The 20,780-nt window shown below is 46.8% G+C and overlaps 1 protein-coding gene across 3 annotated transcripts in view; it reads right to left on the bottom strand.

Moving 5' to 3' along the window:
* Positions 1-20,780, bottom strand: part of LOC120227286 (xanthine dehydrogenase/oxidase-like) — an 83,854-nt gene that overhangs the window by 22,021 nt on the left and 41,053 nt on the right. The window contains exon 1 of one of the 3 annotated variants that reach the window (XM_039225423.1): positions 12,035-12,277. The exons of the other annotated variants lie outside the window; for them this stretch is intronic. Coding sequence (XP_039081354.1) covers positions 12,035-12,076 — 42 coding nt within the window. The 5' untranslated portion in view covers positions 12,077-12,277. Of the gene's footprint in view, positions 1-12,034; positions 12,278-20,780 lie in introns of those variants that run through there. 3 annotated transcript variants of the gene reach the window in all.

The following is a 20,780-nucleotide window of genomic DNA, read 5'->3' as shown; positions in this document are numbered from 1 at the left end:
CCTCTCTCTCTCTGTCCTCCCCGACTCATGCTCTATCTCTCTCTCTCCCTCTCTCTCAGGAATAAATAAACATTAAAAATTAAAAGAAAAAAAAAGAGTGAGTCACTAATTCCTGGGGCGCCTGGGTGGCTCAGTCGGTTAAGTGTCTGACTTTAGCTCAGGTCATGATCTTGCTGTTGATGGGTTTGAGCCCCACATCGGGCTCAGTGCTGACAACTCGGAGCCTGGAGCCTGCTTCAGAGTCTGTGTCTCCCTCCCTCTCTCTCTCTGTCCTCCCCGACTCATGCTCTATCTCTCTCTCTCCCTCTCTCTCAGGAATAAATAAACATTAAAAATTAAAAGAAAAAAAAAGAGTGAGTCACTAATTCCTGGGGCGCCTGGGTGGCTCAGTCGGTTAAGTGTCTGACTTTAGCTCAGGTCATGATCTTGCTGTTGATGGGTTTGAGCCCCACATCGGGCTCAGTGCTGACAACTCGGAGCCTGGAGCCTGCTTCAGAGTCTGTGTCTCCCTCCCTCTCTCTCTCTGTCCTCCCCGACTCATGCTCTATCTCTCTCTCTCCCTCTCTCTCAGGAATAAATAAACATTAAAAATTAAAAGAAAAAAAAAGAGTGAGTCACTAATTCCTGGGGCGCCTGGGTGGCTCAGTCGGTTAAGTGTCTGACTTTAGCTCAGGTCATGATCTTGCTGTTGATGGGTTTGAGCCCCACATCGGGCTCAGTGCTGACAACTCGGAGCCTGGAGCCTGCTTCAGAGTCTGTGTCTCCCTCCCTCTCTCTCTCTGTCCTCCCCGACTCATGCTCTATCTCTCTCTCTCCCTCTCTCTCAGGAATAAATAAACATTAAAAATTAAAAGAAAAAAAAAGAGTGAGTCACTAATTCCTGGGGCGCCTGGGTGGCTCAGTCGGTTAAGTGTCTGACTTTAGCTCAGGTCATGATCTTGCTGTTGATGGGTTTGAGCCCCACATCGGGCTCAGTGCTGACAACTCGGAGCCTGGAGCCTGCTTCAGAGTCTGTGTCTCCCTCCCTCTCTCTCTCTGTCCTCCCCGACTCATGCTCTATCTCTCTCTCTCCCTCTCTCTCAGGAATAAATAAACATTAAAAATTAAAAGAAAAAAAAAGAGTGAGTCACTAATTCCTGGGGCGCCTGGGTGGCTCAGTCGGTTAAGTGTCTGACTTTAGCTCAGGTCATGATCTTGCTGTTGATGGGTTTGAGCCCCACATCGGGCTCAGTGCTGACAACTCGGAGCCTGGAGCCTGCTTCAGAGTCTGTGTCTCCCTCCCTCTCTCTCTCTGTCCTCCCCGACTCATGCTCTATCTCTCTCTCTCCCTCTCTCTCAGGAATAAATAAACATTAAAAATTAAAAGAAAAAAAAAGAGTGAGTCACTAATTCCTGGGGCGCCTGGGTGGCTCAGTCGGTTAAGTGTCTGACTTTAGCTCAGGTCATGATCTTGCTGTTGATGGGTTTGAGCCCCACATCGGGCTCAGTGCTGACAACTCGGAGCCTGGAGCCTGCTTCAGAGTCTGTGTCTCCCTCCCTCTCTCTCTCTGTCCTCCCCGACTCATGCTCTATCTCTCTCTCTCCCTCTCTCTCAGGAATAAATAAACATTAAAAATTAAAAGAAAAAAAAAGAGTGAGTCACTAATTCCTGGGGCGCCTGGGTGGCTCAGTCGGTTAAGTGTCTGACTTTAGCTCAGGTCATGATCTTGCTGTTGATGGGTTTGAGCCCCACATCGGGCTCAGTGCTGACAACTCGGAGCCTGGAGCCTGCTTCAGAGTCTGTGTCTCCCTCCCTCTCTCTCTCTGTCCTCCCCGACTCATGCTCTATCTCTCTCTCTCCCTCTCTCTCAGGAATAAATAAACATTAAAAATTAAAAGAAAAAAAAAGAGTGAGTCACTAATTCCTGGGGCGCCTGGGTGGCTCAGTCGGTTAAGTGTCTGACTTTAGCTCAGGTCATGATCTTGCTGTTGATGGGTTTGAGCCCCACATCGGGCTCAGTGCTGACAACTCGGAGCCTGGAGCCTGCTTCAGAGTCTGTGTCTCCCTCCCTCTCTCTCTCTGTCCTCCCCGACTCATGCTCTATCTCTCTCTCTCCCTCTCTCTCAGGAATAAATAAACATTAAAAATTAAAAGAAAAAAAAAGAGTGAGTCACTAATTCCTGGGGCGCCTGGGTGGCTCAGTCGGTTAAGTGTCTGACTTTAGCTCAGGTCATGATCTTGCTGTTGATGGGTTTGAGCCCCACATCGGGCTCAGTGCTGACAACTCGGAGCCTGGAGCCTGCTTCAGAGTCTGTGTCTCCCTCCCTCTCTCTCTCTGTCCTCCCCGACTCATGCTCTATCTCTCTCTCTCCCTCTCTCTCAGGAATAAATAAACATTAAAAATTAAAAGAAAAAAAAAGAGTGAGTCACTAATTCCTGGGGCGCCTGGGTGGCTCAGTCGGTTAAGTGTCTGACTTTAGCTCAGGTCATGATCTTGCTGTTGATGGGTTTGAGCCCCACATCGGGCTCAGTGCTGACAACTCGGAGCCTGGAGCCTGCTTCAGAGTCTGTGTCTCCCTCCCTCTCTCTCTCTGTCCTCCCCGACTCATGCTCTATCTCTCTCTCTCCCTCTCTCTCAGGAATAAATAAACATTAAAAATTAAAAGAAAAAAAAAGAGTGAGTCACTAATTCCTGGGGCGCCTGGGTGGCTCAGTCGGTTAAGTGTCTGACTTTAGCTCAGGTCATGATCTTGCTGTTGATGGGTTTGAGCCCCACATCGGGCTCAGTGCTGACAACTCGGAGCCTGGAGCCTGCTTCAGAGTCTGTGTCTCCCTCCCTCTCTCTCTCTGTCCTCCCCGACTCATGCTCTATCTCTCTCTCTCCCTCTCTCTCAGGAATAAATAAACATTAAAAATTAAAAGAAAAAAAAAGAGTGAGTCACTAATTCCTGGGGCGCCTGGGTGGCTCAGTCGGTTAAGTGTCTGACTTTAGCTCAGGTCATGATCTTGCTGTTGATGGGTTTGAGCCCCACATCGGGCTCAGTGCTGACAACTCGGAGCCTGGAGCCTGCTTCAGAGTCTGTGTCTCCCTCCCTCTCTCTCTCTGTCCTCCCCGACTCATGCTCTATCTCTCTCTCTCCCTCTCTCTCAGGAATAAATAAACATTAAAAATTAAAAGAAAAAAAAAGAGTGAGTCACTAATTCCTGGGGCGCCTGGGTGGCTCAGTCGGTTAAGTGTCTGACTTTAGCTCAGGTCATGATCTTGCTGTTGATGGGTTTGAGCCCCACATCGGGCTCAGTGCTGACAACTCGGAGCCTGGAGCCTGCTTCAGAGTCTGTGTCTCCCTCCCTCTCTCTCTCTGTCCTCCCCGACTCATGCTCTATCTCTCTCTCTCCCTCTCTCTCAGGAATAAATAAACATTAAAAATTAAAAGAAAAAAAAAGAGTGAGTCACTAATTCCTGGGGCGCCTGGGTGGCTCAGTCGGTTAAGTGTCTGACTTTAGCTCAGGTCATGATCTTGCTGTTGATGGGTTTGAGCCCCACATCGGGCTCAGTGCTGACAACTCGGAGCCTGGAGCCTGCTTCAGAGTCTGTGTCTCCCTCCCTCTCTCTCTCTGTCCTCCCCGACTCATGCTCTATCTCTCTCTCTCCCTCTCTCTCAGGAATAAATAAACATTAAAAATTAAAAGAAAAAAAAAGAGTGAGTCACTAATTCCTGGGGCGCCTGGGTGGCTCAGTCGGTTAAGTGTCTGACTTTAGCTCAGGTCATGATCTTGCTGTTGATGGGTTTGAGCCCCACATCGGGCTCAGTGCTGACAACTCGGAGCCTGGAGCCTGCTTCAGAGTCTGTGTCTCCCTCCCTCTCTCTCTCTGTCCTCCCCGACTCATGCTCTATCTCTCTCTCTCCCTCTCTCTCAGGAATAAATAAACATTAAAAATTAAAAGAAAAAAAAAGAGTGAGTCACTAATTCCTGGGGCGCCTGGGTGGCTCAGTCGGTTAAGTGTCTGACTTTAGCTCAGGTCATGATCTTGCTGTTGATGGGTTTGAGCCCCACATCGGGCTCAGTGCTGACAACTCGGAGCCTGGAGCCTGCTTCAGAGTCTGTGTCTCCCTCCCTCTCTCTCTCTGTCCTCCCCGACTCATGCTCTATCTCTCTCTCTCCCTCTCTCTCAGGAATAAATAAACATTAAAAATTAAAAGAAAAAAAAAGAGTGAGTCACTAATTCCTGGGGCGCCTGGGTGGCTCAGTCGGTTAAGTGTCTGACTTTAGCTCAGGTCATGATCTTGCTGTTGATGGGTTTGAGCCCCACATCGGGCTCAGTGCTGACAACTCGGAGCCTGGAGCCTGCTTCAGAGTCTGTGTCTCCCTCCCTCTCTCTCTCTGTCCTCCCCGACTCATGCTCTATCTCTCTCTCTCCCTCTCTCTCAGGAATAAATAAACATTAAAAATTAAAAGAAAAAAAAAGAGTGAGTCACTAATTCCTGGGGCGCCTGGGTGGCTCAGTCGGTTAAGTGTCTGACTTTAGCTCAGGTCATGATCTTGCTGTTGATGGGTTTGAGCCCCACATCGGGCTCAGTGCTGACAACTCGGAGCCTGGAGCCTGCTTCAGAGTCTGTGTCTCCCTCCCTCTCTCTCTCTGTCCTCCCCGACTCATGCTCTATCTCTCTCTCTCCCTCTCTCTCAGGAATAAATAAACATTAAAAATTAAAAGAAAAAAAAAGAGTGAGTCACTAATTCCTGGGGCGCCTGGGTGGCTCAGTCGGTTAAGTGTCTGACTTTAGCTCAGGTCATGATCTTGCTGTTGATGGGTTTGAGCCCCACATCGGGCTCAGTGCTGACAACTCGGAGCCTGGAGCCTGCTTCAGAGTCTGTGTCTCCCTCCCTCTCTCTCTCTGTCCTCCCCGACTCATGCTCTATCTCTCTCTCTCCCTCTCTCTCAGGAATAAATAAACATTAAAAATTAAAAGAAAAAAAAAGAGTGAGTCACTAATTCCTGGGGCGCCTGGGTGGCTCAGTCGGTTAAGTGTCTGACTTTAGCTCAGGTCATGATCTTGCTGTTGATGGGTTTGAGCCCCACATCGGGCTCAGTGCTGACAACTCGGAGCCTGGAGCCTGCTTCAGAGTCTGTGTCTCCCTCCCTCTCTCTCTCTGTCCTCCCCGACTCATGCTCTATCTCTCTCTCTCCCTCTCTCTCAGGAATAAATAAACATTAAAAATTAAAAGAAAAAAAAAGAGTGAGTCACTAATTCCTGGGGCGCCTGGGTGGCTCAGTCGGTTAAGTGTCTGACTTTAGCTCAGGTCATGATCTTGCTGTTGATGGGTTTGAGCCCCACATCGGGCTCAGTGCTGACAACTCGGAGCCTGGAGCCTGCTTCAGAGTCTGTGTCTCCCTCCCTCTCTCTCTCTGTCCTCCCCGACTCATGCTCTATCTCTCTCTCTCCCTCTCTCTCAGGAATAAATAAACATTAAAAATTAAAAGAAAAAAAAAGAGTGAGTCACTAATTCCTGGGGCGCCTGGGTGGCTCAGTCGGTTAAGTGTCTGACTTTAGCTCAGGTCATGATCTTGCTGTTGATGGGTTTGAGCCCCACATCGGGCTCAGTGCTGACAACTCGGAGCCTGGAGCCTGCTTCAGAGTCTGTGTCTCCCTCCCTCTCTCTCTCTGTCCTCCCCGACTCATGCTCTATCTCTCTCTCTCCCTCTCTCTCAGGAATAAATAAACATTAAAAATTAAAAGAAAAAAAAAGAGTGAGTCACTAATTCCTGGGGCGCCTGGGTGGCTCAGTCGGTTAAGTGTCTGACTTTAGCTCAGGTCATGATCTTGCTGTTGATGGGTTTGAGCCCCACATCGGGCTCAGTGCTGACAACTCGGAGCCTGGAGCCTGCTTCAGAGTCTGTGTCTCCCTCCCTCTCTCTCTCTGTCCTCCCCGACTCATGCTCTATCTCTCTCTCTCCCTCTCTCTCAGGAATAAATAAACATTAAAAATTAAAAGAAAAAAAAAGAGTGAGTCACTAATTCCTGGGGCGCCTGGGTGGCTCAGTCGGTTAAGTGTCTGACTTTAGCTCAGGTCATGATCTTGCTGTTGATGGGTTTGAGCCCCACATCGGGCTCAGTGCTGACAACTCGGAGCCTGGAGCCTGCTTCAGAGTCTGTGTCTCCCTCCCTCTCTCTCTCTGTCCTCCCCGACTCATGCTCTATCTCTCTCTCTCCCTCTCTCTCAGGAATAAATAAACATTAAAAATTAAAAGAAAAAAAAAGAGTGAGTCACTAATTCCTGGGGCGCCTGGGTGGCTCAGTCGGTTAAGTGTCTGACTTTAGCTCAGGTCATGATCTTGCTGTTGATGGGTTTGAGCCCCACATCGGGCTCAGTGCTGACAACTCGGAGCCTGGAGCCTGCTTCAGAGTCTGTGTCTCCCTCCCTCTCTCTCTCTGTCCTCCCCGACTCATGCTCTATCTCTCTCTCTCCCTCTCTCTCAGGAATAAATAAACATTAAAAATTAAAAGAAAAAAAAAGAGTGAGTCACTAATTCCTGGGGCGCCTGGGTGGCTCAGTCGGTTAAGTGTCTGACTTTAGCTCAGGTCATGATCTTGCTGTTGATGGGTTTGAGCCCCACATCGGGCTCAGTGCTGACAACTCGGAGCCTGGAGCCTGCTTCAGAGTCTGTGTCTCCCTCCCTCTCTCTCTCTGTCCTCCCCGACTCATGCTCTATCTCTCTCTCTCCCTCTCTCTCAGGAATAAATAAACATTAAAAATTAAAAGAAAAAAAAAGAGTGAGTCACTAATTCCTGGGGCGCCTGGGTGGCTCAGTCGGTTAAGTGTCTGACTTTAGCTCAGGTCATGATCTTGCTGTTGATGGGTTTGAGCCCCACATCGGGCTCAGTGCTGACAACTCGGAGCCTGGAGCCTGCTTCAGAGTCTGTGTCTCCCTCCCTCTCTCTCTCTGTCCTCCCCGACTCATGCTCTATCTCTCTCTCTCCCTCTCTCTCAGGAATAAATAAACATTAAAAATTAAAAGAAAAAAAAAGAGTGAGTCACTAATTCCTGGGGCGCCTGGGTGGCTCAGTCGGTTAAGTGTCTGACTTTAGCTCAGGTCATGATCTTGCTGTTGATGGGTTTGAGCCCCACATCGGGCTCAGTGCTGACAACTCGGAGCCTGGAGCCTGCTTCAGAGTCTGTGTCTCCCTCCCTCTCTCTCTCTGTCCTCCCCGACTCATGCTCTATCTCTCTCTCTCCCTCTCTCTCAGGAATAAATAAACATTAAAAATTAAAAGAAAAAAAAAGAGTGAGTCACTAATTCCTGGGGCGCCTGGGTGGCTCAGTCGGTTAAGTGTCTGACTTTAGCTCAGGTCATGATCTTGCTGTTGATGGGTTTGAGCCCCACATCGGGCTCAGTGCTGACAACTCGGAGCCTGGAGCCTGCTTCAGAGTCTGTGTCTCCCTCCCTCTCTCTCTCTGTCCTCCCCGACTCATGCTCTATCTCTCTCTCTCCCTCTCTCTCAGGAATAAATAAACATTAAAAATTAAAAGAAAAAAAAAGAGTGAGTCACTAATTCCTGGGGCGCCTGGGTGGCTCAGTCGGTTAAGTGTCTGACTTTAGCTCAGGTCATGATCTTGCTGTTGATGGGTTTGAGCCCCACATCGGGCTCAGTGCTGACAACTCGGAGCCTGGAGCCTGCTTCAGAGTCTGTGTCTCCCTCCCTCTCTCTCTCTGTCCTCCCCGACTCATGCTCTATCTCTCTCTCTCCCTCTCTCTCAGGAATAAATAAACATTAAAAATTAAAAGAAAAAAAAAGAGTGAGTCACTAATTCCTGGGGCGCCTGGGTGGCTCAGTCGGTTAAGTGTCTGACTTTAGCTCAGGTCATGATCTTGCTGTTGATGGGTTTGAGCCCCACATCGGGCTCAGTGCTGACAACTCGGAGCCTGGAGCCTGCTTCAGAGTCTGTGTCTCCCTCCCTCTCTCTCTCTGTCCTCCCCGACTCATGCTCTATCTCTCTCTCTCCCTCTCTCTCAGGAATAAATAAACATTAAAAATTAAAAGAAAAAAAAAGAGTGAGTCACTAATTCCTGGGGCGCCTGGGTGGCTCAGTCGGTTAAGTGTCTGACTTTAGCTCAGGTCATGATCTTGCTGTTGATGGGTTTGAGCCCCACATCGGGCTCAGTGCTGACAACTCGGAGCCTGGAGCCTGCTTCAGAGTCTGTGTCTCCCTCCCTCTCTCTCTCTGTCCTCCCCGACTCATGCTCTATCTCTCTCTCTCCCTCTCTCTCAGGAATAAATAAACATTAAAAATTAAAAGAAAAAAAAAGAGTGAGTCACTAATTCCTGGGGCGCCTGGGTGGCTCAGTCGGTTAAGTGTCTGACTTTAGCTCAGGTCATGATCTTGCTGTTGATGGGTTTGAGCCCCACATCGGGCTCAGTGCTGACAACTCGGAGCCTGGAGCCTGCTTCAGAGTCTGTGTCTCCCTCCCTCTCTCTCTCTGTCCTCCCCGACTCATGCTCTATCTCTCTCTCTCCCTCTCTCTCAGGAATAAATAAACATTAAAAATTAAAAGAAAAAAAAAGAGTGAGTCACTAATTCCTGGGGCGCCTGGGTGGCTCAGTCGGTTAAGTGTCTGACTTTAGCTCAGGTCATGATCTTGCTGTTGATGGGTTTGAGCCCCACATCGGGCTCAGTGCTGACAACTCGGAGCCTGGAGCCTGCTTCAGAGTCTGTGTCTCCCTCCCTCTCTCTCTCTGTCCTCCCCGACTCATGCTCTATCTCTCTCTCTCCCTCTCTCTCAGGAATAAATAAACATTAAAAATTAAAAGAAAAAAAAAGAGTGAGTCACTAATTCCTGGGGCGCCTGGGTGGCTCAGTCGGTTAAGTGTCTGACTTTAGCTCAGGTCATGATCTTGCTGTTGATGGGTTTGAGCCCCACATCGGGCTCAGTGCTGACAACTCGGAGCCTGGAGCCTGCTTCAGAGTCTGTGTCTCCCTCCCTCTCTCTCTCTGTCCTCCCCGACTCATGCTCTATCTCTCTCTCTCCCTCTCTCTCAGGAATAAATAAACATTAAAAATTAAAAGAAAAAAAAAGAGTGAGTCACTAATTCCTGGGGCGCCTGGGTGGCTCAGTCGGTTAAGTGTCTGACTTTAGCTCAGGTCATGATCTTGCTGTTGATGGGTTTGAGCCCCACATCGGGCTCAGTGCTGACAACTCGGAGCCTGGAGCCTGCTTCAGAGTCTGTGTCTCCCTCCCTCTCTCTCTCTGTCCTCCCCGACTCATGCTCTATCTCTCTCTCTCCCTCTCTCTCAGGAATAAATAAACATTAAAAATTAAAAGAAAAAAAAAGAGTGAGTCACTAATTCCTGGGGCGCCTGGGTGGCTCAGTCGGTTAAGTGTCTGACTTTAGCTCAGGTCATGATCTTGCTGTTGATGGGTTTGAGCCCCACATCGGGCTCAGTGCTGACAACTCGGAGCCTGGAGCCTGCTTCAGAGTCTGTGTCTCCCTCCCTCTCTCTCTCTGTCCTCCCCGACTCATGCTCTATCTCTCTCTCTCCCTCTCTCTCAGGAATAAATAAACATTAAAAATTAAAAGAAAAAAAAAGAGTGAGTCACTAATTCCTGGGGCGCCTGGGTGGCTCAGTCGGTTAAGTGTCTGACTTTAGCTCAGGTCATGATCTTGCTGTTGATGGGTTTGAGCCCCACATCGGGCTCAGTGCTGACAACTCGGAGCCTGGAGCCTGCTTCAGAGTCTGTGTCTCCCTCCCTCTCTCTCTCTGTCCTCCCCGACTCATGCTCTATCTCTCTCTCTCCCTCTCTCTCAGGAATAAATAAACATTAAAAATTAAAAGAAAAAAAAAGAGTGAGTCACTAATTCCTGGGGCGCCTGGGTGGCTCAGTCGGTTAAGTGTCTGACTTTAGCTCAGGTCATGATCTTGCTGTTGATGGGTTTGAGCCCCACATCGGGCTCAGTGCTGACAACTCGGAGCCTGGAGCCTGCTTCAGAGTCTGTGTCTCCCTCCCTCTCTCTCTCTGTCCTCCCCGACTCATGCTCTATCTCTCTCTCTCCCTCTCTCTCAGGAATAAATAAACATTAAAAATTAAAAGAAAAAAAAAGAGTGAGTCACTAATTCCAGCAGTTTCTTTGGCAACTCCCCTGCAAGATATCCAGTAACAAAGGAAATAGATATAGAAAGATCTTGGAAATAGAAATGGGAACAAACTTACTCACCGCTGCCTTATCTGCCTAGGAATCCCTGCTTGGTCTTGTTTGTGAAGCACTGCTTTCACCTCATCACTGCTTATACAGCCTCTCCACCTTTCTATCAGTTTCTCAAGAGGCCACAGGTTTATAACATAAACATGAGAATGCATCACAGAAACTGACAATAGTAAAAGCTTCCAGAGACAGGAGGGTTTGATGTGATGATACCATCTAGAAATTTGAAATCGCTCTCCTAAAGTGAAACTAAAATCATGGGGAAAAAGCTTTGCCAAGCCAGATGGACCTTGAAATGCTCCTTTTCAGATCCAGTGGGTCATAGTATGCCATCCCTAAAGGAGAGCAGAATCTTGTCCTGTCACACACGAACTGATGGTGTAATAAATAATAGAATCTTAGGGTAAGACATGGCCTTGGAAATCACTGAATCCAGGTGCTCACTCATAAACTAGGATAAGAAAAATTCCACGGAAGATGCTTTGTGTAAAGTAACCCTTCTGAAAGCCAATTCAACCTTTTCATGAAGCTCTCTAATGCAATTGTTGAATGCAACAAAGTCGTTGGAAATGTCAGATGCAAAAGTCTCACAAGCGTCGACAGGGAAGTTTTGCCCTGCCTCATGGCTTGCCGCCAGATGCCAGTCCTGAAAAGAAATCTACGGGGGGAGACACACCAAACGCAGAAGAACATGGCTGACCTCATCCCCTGTGGCTCTCAGTGGCACCACTCAAACTGAATTCAGTGATCTTCAGAGCTCCACAGCTCATGGAATTTCCTTGCTAATCACCAAACACATCCTGACATTTTAGCCATTACACACCCTGCGCAGTACATTTGAGTTCTTGAAAATGACCTCAAAGGTCACCCAATTTCTCAACTCAAAAGTGCCAATAGAGCACTTCTACCTTATTTGGAGGGAGGGGGCACCTTGGGCATATTCATCGCTCACGTGGCCATTTACAAGATACAACAATGGCTGTCCTTTTACCGTCCCTCTCATTCCCAACCGGGTTTCTGGAGCAGACCAGAGCACCTCAGCAGTGCTGGGGGTGGGGGGGAAGGGATGGGACAATGCATGTACTTACACCTTCTCTACCCATACCTGCAGTGAGATTGGCAAAGATTCACATCCTTGCCAGGTTTGGAAGACTGGTACCCACAGCATAAGTCCCCTCTGCTCCACCTACCCCTACCTCCCCCTCGTCCCTGTGCATCAATGGAGATCATCCAAGGGGGCAATTTTTATCAAAGTAAGAGACTTGAAATATTTATTGCAATACAAGGGGGAAAGGGGGGAGAGAAACATGCCCTTTATGGGAAAAAACAAACTGTGGCTTGCCACAAGATGTCAGTAAATGTCCTCACACAAGTAATCTGTCACATTTACATACTTGAGATACCAGAATCAAAGGCTATGTACATCTTATATCCCAATATTAGCAAGGAAACAAGCTAATGTTCCTTCTCTCAGTAAAGAGAATGACGAAAGCCTCAATGTGTTGGAATAAACACAGCGATGGAGGCATGTGGACGACTTCCAGTCCCACCCAGGACACTGTGCCCTTTTTCAGCTTTGTGCCAGCGTCTCTGCTGCCGTACACCTCTCTTATCACCTGCCTCCAGGGCACTCCTTTGACCCTAGAATGTTTTGACTGTGTTCTATGTCTGACAAGGTTTTCATTCCCCAGCGTTACCCAAAATGCAGCAACACTTCAGAGGGAGAGAGAGAAAGAAAAGGGAGACTGTAAGAGAGAATATGAAAGAGAGAGAACAGACCTCCTCCGAAGGACAAACTTCCCTTCCACGGGACCAGAGAAGCCAGACCAAAGGCCGGCCAGCCCCACCTTACCTTTTTTCCGTTCACAAAGAAAACCATCTCATCCGCTGTCATTGTCACGGGATGAGGTTGGGGATCCCGAACTTCAGGTACTACGCTCCCAAGAGGTACTGGCAGTTATCACTGTTCAGCAACTTGAAAAATAAACCTCCCAATAAAATGAAACTTGGCCAGCCAATGGGAAGAAATCAGCCTAGAGCTTCAGGGCACAAGGTGTTCTTGGAAAAAGCTACCGGTTTACATAATCAAGGAAAATAAAAACACTCCCACACGGAAATCGCCCTCCCAACATCTGTGTCAAAGAGCAGAGCGGAAGGCCCATGCAGGAACCAGCGAGGGGAGGGCCTTCCTGCCAGGTGACCTGCTGTATTAGCACTGACCTCATGGAACCTGCTTCATCTCCCCACTGCTGAAGCAGAGAAGGAGGCAGGGCCCTGGGCAGAGCCACAAGGATTGAAGTGATTCACACCCTCCACGTCCACACTTGTCATTTCACCATTGAGGTTTATAGCAACCCAGACTCAGCACTTAGACAAAGGATTCATTCTCCCACCACCTGCGACCACGCAGGTCACAAGCCGTGGGGCCCAGAGATCCAGCAGCAAAACCTAGCATTTTACCTCAGCATTGGTGTCTTGGGAATTCAGCTGTTTTCATTCTCTACATGGGTATTTGCATGACCCCATGAGCTGAGAAGGCTGCCAGACAAATGATATGTTCCAGTAATATTTCGTAAGTTTGCCAAGAAACAAAATATTTATTCCTATTGCACATGTATTCTCAACAGCACCACAGAAATTATCCTGATAACAAACCAATTTGAAGTTTTTCTTTTGTTTGTTTCTCTCAGGGAAGGGCCCTTCATTGGCTGTCGGAGTAACTCAGAAGAATATTTCAAAGTAGCAAATAAATTAAAACACCCACACCGCACAGGCATAGGCTAAGTTAACGCAGAGCTGAAAATCTTCCCCCTCGTCCAATATCCGTTAATTCCTGGTGTGAACACACGTGAACACTGCCCACCTGGGCAGCACCGTTAAGCTCTCTGTGGTCAGCACCCACCTGCGCCTCCCAGCTCACACACACATGCCCACACGCACAAGTGTTCCCTCCCGTCTTCTTCAGTCCTGTAACAACCTACCTGGCTACTCAGTCAGTCTCTCTGCAGTAGGTCGCTTCCCCTGCTCCCCTCGCAGGCTACACAGGGGAAGAAAGGAGTATTAGGTAGAAGCAGTCGGTGTAGCAACAGCTCGGTGAAACTGCAGACTGCTGGGACATTGTTAACACAATGCCCTCTTGCTCCACAGACTTTATTTAAGCAGGAGATGAAATCTCACTTGTAGGGTGACCAGGCATCTCCGTTAAGTCCCAACTATCCTGTTTTAAACACTGAAACCATAACAAATATCTCAGTCCAGGGCAAACTGGGATGATTGGTCACCATAAAACAATGGTTCTTAACCGTGGGATTAGTTAGAGGAGATATTCCCATTTTGTTATCATGACTGAGAGATGCTACTGTCATCTATTAGATAAGAAGCTGGGTATTCTACTCAACACCCTGCAACAGAGGACCACCCCTCCCAACAGATACACACACACACATGCAACAAAGAATTATCTGGTCTTAAAATGTCAGTAGAGGCAAGAATGAGAAACCCCCCTCCAAAAGGAAGAAGGAAGGAGGTGGGGAGAGGTAGAGGGGCTGAGTGTGGGTGCTATTTCATAATAGGTCAGTACTCCCAAACCACACTCACGTCTCTGTGGTGGAGAGGCCTTTTCCTCTATCCACTGATCCAACCAGTTTTGCAAGCCCTCTACTTCCTCCTGGCTAGACTGGGGCCAAAGTCCCAGGAGACTCTCAAGGTGAAGGTGGAGTGCTGAGGAAGGAGCTCAGTGTTGAGGGTTAGGTAGTCAGGCTTAAATAATGTCTCTACCACTTCTGTGTGACCTTTGGCAAAAATCACTCTCTTGGTCTCAATCTCATCTATGAAATGGGGTCACCTGCCTACTTTGTAAGAATCCTGTCTGGTAAGAATTGAATGAGACATAGTTTAGGCAGTCGTCCTTCAGCCTCTTTCTCTTTTCTAGAGGTGAAATTCCTCTGTTAATGTGAGCATTAAAAAAACAAAAGTGAAATAAATGTTTAATAAGGGCCTTTGTTGCCATTCAGATTTTATTTCTGTATAACTGTAGTAACTAGTTTATCTCAGTAATAATGAGATTTGGCAAAACTTTGACTTCTACGGTTACTCATTATCCAACACAATAACAATGACCATTTCCTTCTCTGTAATTTTTCAACATGGCACAAATGAGAAGAAAACAGTCCAAAATAAGCATTTTCCCCCAAGCTGAAGACCTCCTGTATTTGCTTTCGATGTTGGGATGAATTCTCAAATTTGGGCTGAATGAATGGGATTTCAGGGCTTGAAATAGGGCCAGTACAGCTTATGTTACATGGGCTTGTCCTGTTTTCCCTGAGGGATGCCTTGGTTTATAATAGGTGCTATACTGGCACGTGAATCTCAAAGTCCACAGAGAAGCCAGATAAGCTCTGAGGCCTCCTGAACAGAAGCATCTTCCCTCAGGGAACAACACTTGCAGGAAATCACATGAGTGAAGGATGAAAACACTGCCCAGAAACATCTGTAATTCTGAAACACTGAGCCCCTTGGTTCCAAGCACGCCCTGGAGGAAAAGCAATTCAGGAGAATTTTTGGAATATTCTCTGGAGGTCTGGTCAGCACCAGACAACAGCTGTCGAGCCTCTATTGGTTTGAAGGGGTGCTGGGGCAGGCAGGGGGCCCACATATTGGCAGGAGTCTCCTGCCAGGCCTGAACCAGCCTGGGCTGCCAGGCTCTTGCTCTGTGGGGGCTCCTTCCCTTGATTCACATCTGAATTTGCATTTTCAATTGCACCCCTAGGGTTTTCTGTTCTTTTTTTTTTTCCACTTGCAACAAACTTCACTTGGAAAGAAAAAAAGAATTACTCTTCTTTCAAAATATTCCATTACTTGGGTTTTGGGGGGTTGGGGATATTTTTTTTTCTTACTAGTTTGCTTTTTGTGTTTTTACTAAGACTGGTTTCCCTCCTAGATATGCCCATGCTGGAGGATACAAGATGTTATCCTCCCAGAGCATCGCGGTGCAGCAGCTGTCTTCCCTGTGTTTCCAGACTTCTAGATTATTAGCCAGCCCTAATCACAGTTCTTGACACCGGAATAGCATACTATGATTTCATTTGATCTTTAGAACAGCGCTGCAAGATGGGCAGGGAAGTTATTATCTTCTCTTTCCAGACAAAGAAAATGAGGGTCAAAGAGGCTGACTTGCCAGTAATCCCACTGCACGCTTGCCTCTTACCCCCTCCCCAGCACAGAAAACAGCTCTCTGACGGTTCTTCACCAACCTTGGAGCATAAGCGCAGGATTGTCAGCATGACATTCAGGGCCCTTCTCGGTCCAGCTGGAACCCACCCTTCTGGTGGGTGAAGTGTCTTTCTTCCAAGCCTGGGTGGGGCTCCCCGGGATGGGGAGCAGAACTGCGTTTACTGCTGTATCGCTGGTGCCTTGCATAGTGCCAAGTGTGCAAGAAGGACCAAAACATGCTTCCTGGATTGAGCCCACAATGCAAGGAATGGGTTGAATTTTCAGAACTGTCTAAGCCCCTGACTTTTTTTCTTGATCCACTAGATTTTTTTTTTAGTATAGTCGGCACAGATTACATTGGTTTCAGGAGTGTAACATAGTGATTAAATGGCTCTATATACTGTGCTGTGCTCAGCACACGTGTAGCCCCCATCTGTCTCCATACCACACCATTACAATATCATTGACTTCATTCCCTATGCTGTCCCTTTCACCCCCATCACTTAGTCATTCCATAACCAGAAGCGTGCACCTCCCACTCCCCTTCACCCATTTTGCCCTTCCCTCTACCGCCCTCCCCTCTGGCAACCATCAGTTCTCTGTATTTATAGATCTGATTCTTTTTGTTTGTTTGTGTGTTCACTTATTTTGTGTGTTTAGATTCCCCATATAAGTGAAATCATATGGTAGTTGTCTTTCTGAATCTGACTTTTTTCATGTAGCATAGTACCCACTAGATCCCCCTGACTCTTATTGAATACAGAACTTTCTTCCATATCATTAGCAACATTCAATTCCTTCATCAACTCCTTTCCAACTAACCTTCTACTCTATTGTTGATATTAGGTAACCAGCTAGTATTCCTTAGCAACAAATAATCCTTTATTACTTTGGAGGAAATCAACCCTTGATATTCTGTACTCATCTGAGAAGTAGATCCTTCTAGAATCAAAAATTTGGTATTATTGAAAAAGAAACAGAGTCAAAACTAAAACAAAGCATCTGAATTTCACCCTGGGTCAGTTACTGCAGGCACACAAAAGCTCAAGGAATAGAAAAAATCCAGAAGCAATTTAAATCCACTTTATCTGTCTGCATCTGTTATGTTTTTTGATAGCGTCTTTTGTACTCAATAATCTCTGTTACCCCGGGGACATTTGTGGTGATGACAGTATGGGCTTGTCTGGACCGAATCTAAGGTCTCTCTTTCCAATCTCAGCTGCTCCAGCACAACTCAGGAAAGAGAGTCCTAACTTGTAACTCTTGTAAAGGATCAACTTACATTTTCTCTGTAGACAATATTGGCCCAATGAGTCGCCATTTAAGGAAAGTTATTTTCACAACTTGTTTGCACCTCCTATTCCTCTCATCTGACTTTTTTTCCTTATTTTCATCCAAAATACTATATAATATACTTACTTTGCATGTTTATTGTCTACACCCTATTCTCACTGCACTCAAGAGAATGTAAGTATGGCAGACATGTCTACCTTTTCACCAAATATTCATGCCCTCCTTCTCTAATGAAGTGTTTCTACTGGGAGGTCACTCACCATTTCCCATCTCCCTATATGTTAAGAAGCCCTATGACTGAGTTCTGATTAATATAATATGGGTGAATGATGTTCACAATATCCAGGCTCCTGTTCTCTCGTTCTCTCTATCCCACTGTCTGATCGCAAATGTAAACGCCCAGGGTGACTTTAGAAGCCACACACTGAAAATGCCAGAGCTTCCAGTAAGCCCAAGTGATTAAAAAAAAATATAGTAATCTGGGGCCCCTGGGTGGCTGAGTCTGTTAGGCATCCAACTCTTGATTTTGGCTCAGGTCATGATCTCATGGTTTGTGGGTTTCAGCCCTGAGTTGAGCTCTGCACTAATAGCATGAAGCCTGCTTGGATTCAGTCTCTCTCCCTCTCTCTCCCCCACCACGCTCTCTCTCTCTACCTCTCCCACCCATTTCCTGCTCATGCAAACATGCACACTCTCTCTCTCTCTCAAAATAAATAAATAAACTTAACAATAAGACAATAATCTGAGTACTCCCTTCCATAACCCTTGTAGTTTTGGGGAGGAATATTTTCCCCCCTACTATTCAAAGTGCTTCTAGACGGTCTAAGAATTAAGTTGACAAGAGACATAAAAACAGGAGAAAAAGAAAACAAAGCTTGATTACCTACACAAGGAGGTCTAATACCAAAATTGAGACCCAAAGAAATGACCAAGTAGCATTTATATTTTTTAGACATAGAAACAAGTCTTTGAGGAATTGACAGGACAAAGAAAACTTATGGTCAAGAGCTTTCGTTGGTAAGGAATTCTAAACAGAATTTAGACTGAGGTCGTAAATAAGTAAAAGTATCAAGGTTTATACAATATTCGTGCCATGAATTTCCTATCTATGGTGACAAAGACGTCTTGGTACAGAGGATATCTTTCACAGGGATAATTTATTTCCTGCTTTCTGGAGACAAAGGCTGGGGTTGGGAGTACAGTCAGGATACTCTTCTTGTTCTGGTTGTTTCTTAAATAACTTTAATTCAAAATAATCAATATGCCAAAATGGTACATTTTGGGGCAGCTTGCCCTTGGCCCCCACATCATCTATATCACTTTATAGGAACAAAAATAGAGCTGTATTGTGCTTACACACTGAGATTTCTGGGATTGTTATAGCACCTAATAGTACACACACTGATACAATATGTTTCCCTGGGCAGAAATGTTTATCTGTTTTCTTCAGTGAAAAACACAACATGGACATGATAGGCACAATATTTATTCAAAAACTTACTTGTTGAATAATGAATGAAGAACGAATGAATGAAGAACAGCAAGGCCAGAATGTGGTTTTAATTAAAGGCAAGTAAGCAGGGCTTGAATGTCTGACTTGCTCCTCTTGCAACGCTGCCTGTGGAAATAATGTCACCAAGGATCATGGGCTCCTGAACAGAAGACAACTTTGGCCTCATCCCCAGATCCTTGGCCTCAAGTGTCCCCTTCCTCACACTCTGTTTTAAAGATGGGCTTCAGTGCAGCTTTTTACACTGGGAAATAGTCACACATCCATTCATTTATCCGTGTTAATGAGATGCTGCCATATCCCAGACACTGTACTGAGCATTGATCAACGGTAGTGTCAGAGACGCTTAAAGAGCACCTAGCTGTACCTTACAGAAAAGCCAGAATCTCTGAGCCAGCACTGGTGACCCAGAACTTATCCTAAATATCAACACTCCCCAGTGCAGAGATGCAGAATTCAGTCTTGTCTACTGATATCCTCCAAGTATTGATCATATGAAAATTGGAGAGCTTCCTTCAGCCTTCCTATGACTGTCCTCCGACCCAGTTTTATTACAGTAGTCTCTCAGATGTGAAGTCAGGGTGCAGGCATCTACAGGGAGATCACCTGCTGTTCCCATTCTAAATTTGTCCTTGAACCAGAATGCTCCACTGGAACACAGTGTTGCTAATTCTGTTATTTGATTTTTCTTTTAAAAAGGAAGGAACTCCTCTTCTGGGGAAAAAAAACGTCCATGAAACCACGTTAATGTCCTAAACAATGCAACCCAAAAATACAACAGAGTTCCCAAAGTAATCAGGGTCAGAGGCAAGCTAGCCAACTCAGACCTGTTCTCTAGAGGGTTTACCATTTTCGCAGTGCTCAGGGAGAGGATGTGGAAACTGGAGTCACCTCTGCATGGAGGCTTCTGTCCTCACATGTCCCTCATTGTAGTCTTGTCCCTGCCTGGGTGGTGCCATCCTCTGCCAATGGCACCTGTGTCACACTTTTGGAAGAGGTCTACCCTTTTCTCCAGTGCCATCAAAGCCAGCTGATGATTGCATCTGAGGGTTAATATTCGAGATTTTGGCCATCCATGAGTAATCCCCAAGTCTCAGGATGTGATATCTGCTGGTTTTCTGAAGCATGGATTTTAATCTCATGAGCTAGGCTGCCCCATCCTTATCACAGTGCACTGAGAAATTCTCACTGACAGCTTTCAGGGGCTGCTTATACTGTTAGCTTTGTTTTAATACATTCCGTGACAACTGGAGAAATTAAGACATCCACATCTCCTCACTGATTTAACAACGTGAAGCTCTTTTAGGAGAGTATATGGCTCTTGCTATAAATGCTGCAATGGGAGGCCTCCAGGCCTGAGGCTAGGCTATTGGCCAAAGCTAAGTCACTTCCACAGTAGACATTTTGAAGGGACAAAGATTTACGAGGTCACGAATACATACCGGATCCTGGGCTAGTCATTCTATATGGATCTCAGTTACTTTGTACAACACCCCTATGATCAGATATAATTTCTTGTTTTCTATATAAGGGAGCTGTCTGGGCTCAGAGGGGCTAAGTAACTCACATGTCTGGTAAGGGGGAACCAGGATTTAAAGCCAGTCCCTCTGAGTCTAGAATCCTCTGACAGCAGTAGAGAGCAGAGTCTAGGCTTTCCCAGCTCGACGCCTCTCCCAGAATGGTCCTTTTACCCATTATAGAAGTTAGAGGCAGGGGAGAAACTGCTTCCTTGACAAAGTTCTCACTTAACTGTTGAGGAAGAAGCAGCAGCGAGAAACGGCCTTGAGAGAGTCTGAGTGGGGGCAGCAGAGGAGGAAGCCGCAGGAGTCTGGTGTCCGCAGGGCTGCAGCAGGCACTGGTCCCAAGGCCTGTCTTCTGAAAAACCACACAGAGATGGCTTATGGCTGTTTTTACTCTCATAGTCCCTATAAAGTGCCCTGAGGACTAAGAACACACACTAAACCGAAAGCAGGTATCTGATGACGATCATATCGGGAAATTCTATAATTCCAAAGAAATGTAGAATGTAAAAAAGTTATAGGGAGAGAGAAGAGCCAGACTGTGGGAAGGGAATCCAATTTTAGCTGTCATCCAGCTGACACTTTGACTCCTTGGGGACCTAGAAAAGGGCCCAGGTGTCACCCTCACTCTGCCAGGAGAAGCAGAGGAAATGCAACTTGTGCCCTACAGCCACCAGTCCCCCAGAATCCCAGGAGTACTGGTGTGTGCAGAGAAGGTGAAGGCAGAGTCTACCCAGCATGCCGACCTGGGCCATTTTGTCTCAGGAGAACCAGAGGTACTGATAGACTTAAGAACTTGTGGGCCTGAGGTGTCCCAAATGGGGGCTAAAACCTTTCCTTCTGTGTTCTAGGAAGCTGCCTGGTCTAGAAGTCATAGACTTAGAACATAAGTAGACGACCTAAAGGAAGGCAGAATAGAAGAGGATTCCAAGGATGGTGAACATAGACTAGCAACCACAGTTCCCTCAGGGACACTGCACGGCCCCTTAGCAGATTTCCTGTCCCTTTGATTATTGGCTGCCTTCTCACTCCAGTTCAGTAGCCAGATCAGAATTGTTAATAGT

This window comes from Hyaena hyaena, unplaced genomic scaffold (genome assembly GCF_003009895.1).
Source record: "Hyaena hyaena isolate Hyena2069 unplaced genomic scaffold, ASM300989v1 scaffold_2251, whole genome shotgun sequence".
Lineage (NCBI taxonomy): Eukaryota > Metazoa > Chordata > Mammalia > Carnivora > Hyaenidae > Hyaena > Hyaena hyaena.
Note: the sequence above shows the minus strand (reverse complement) of the source record. Positions and strands in the feature narration are given on the sequence as shown.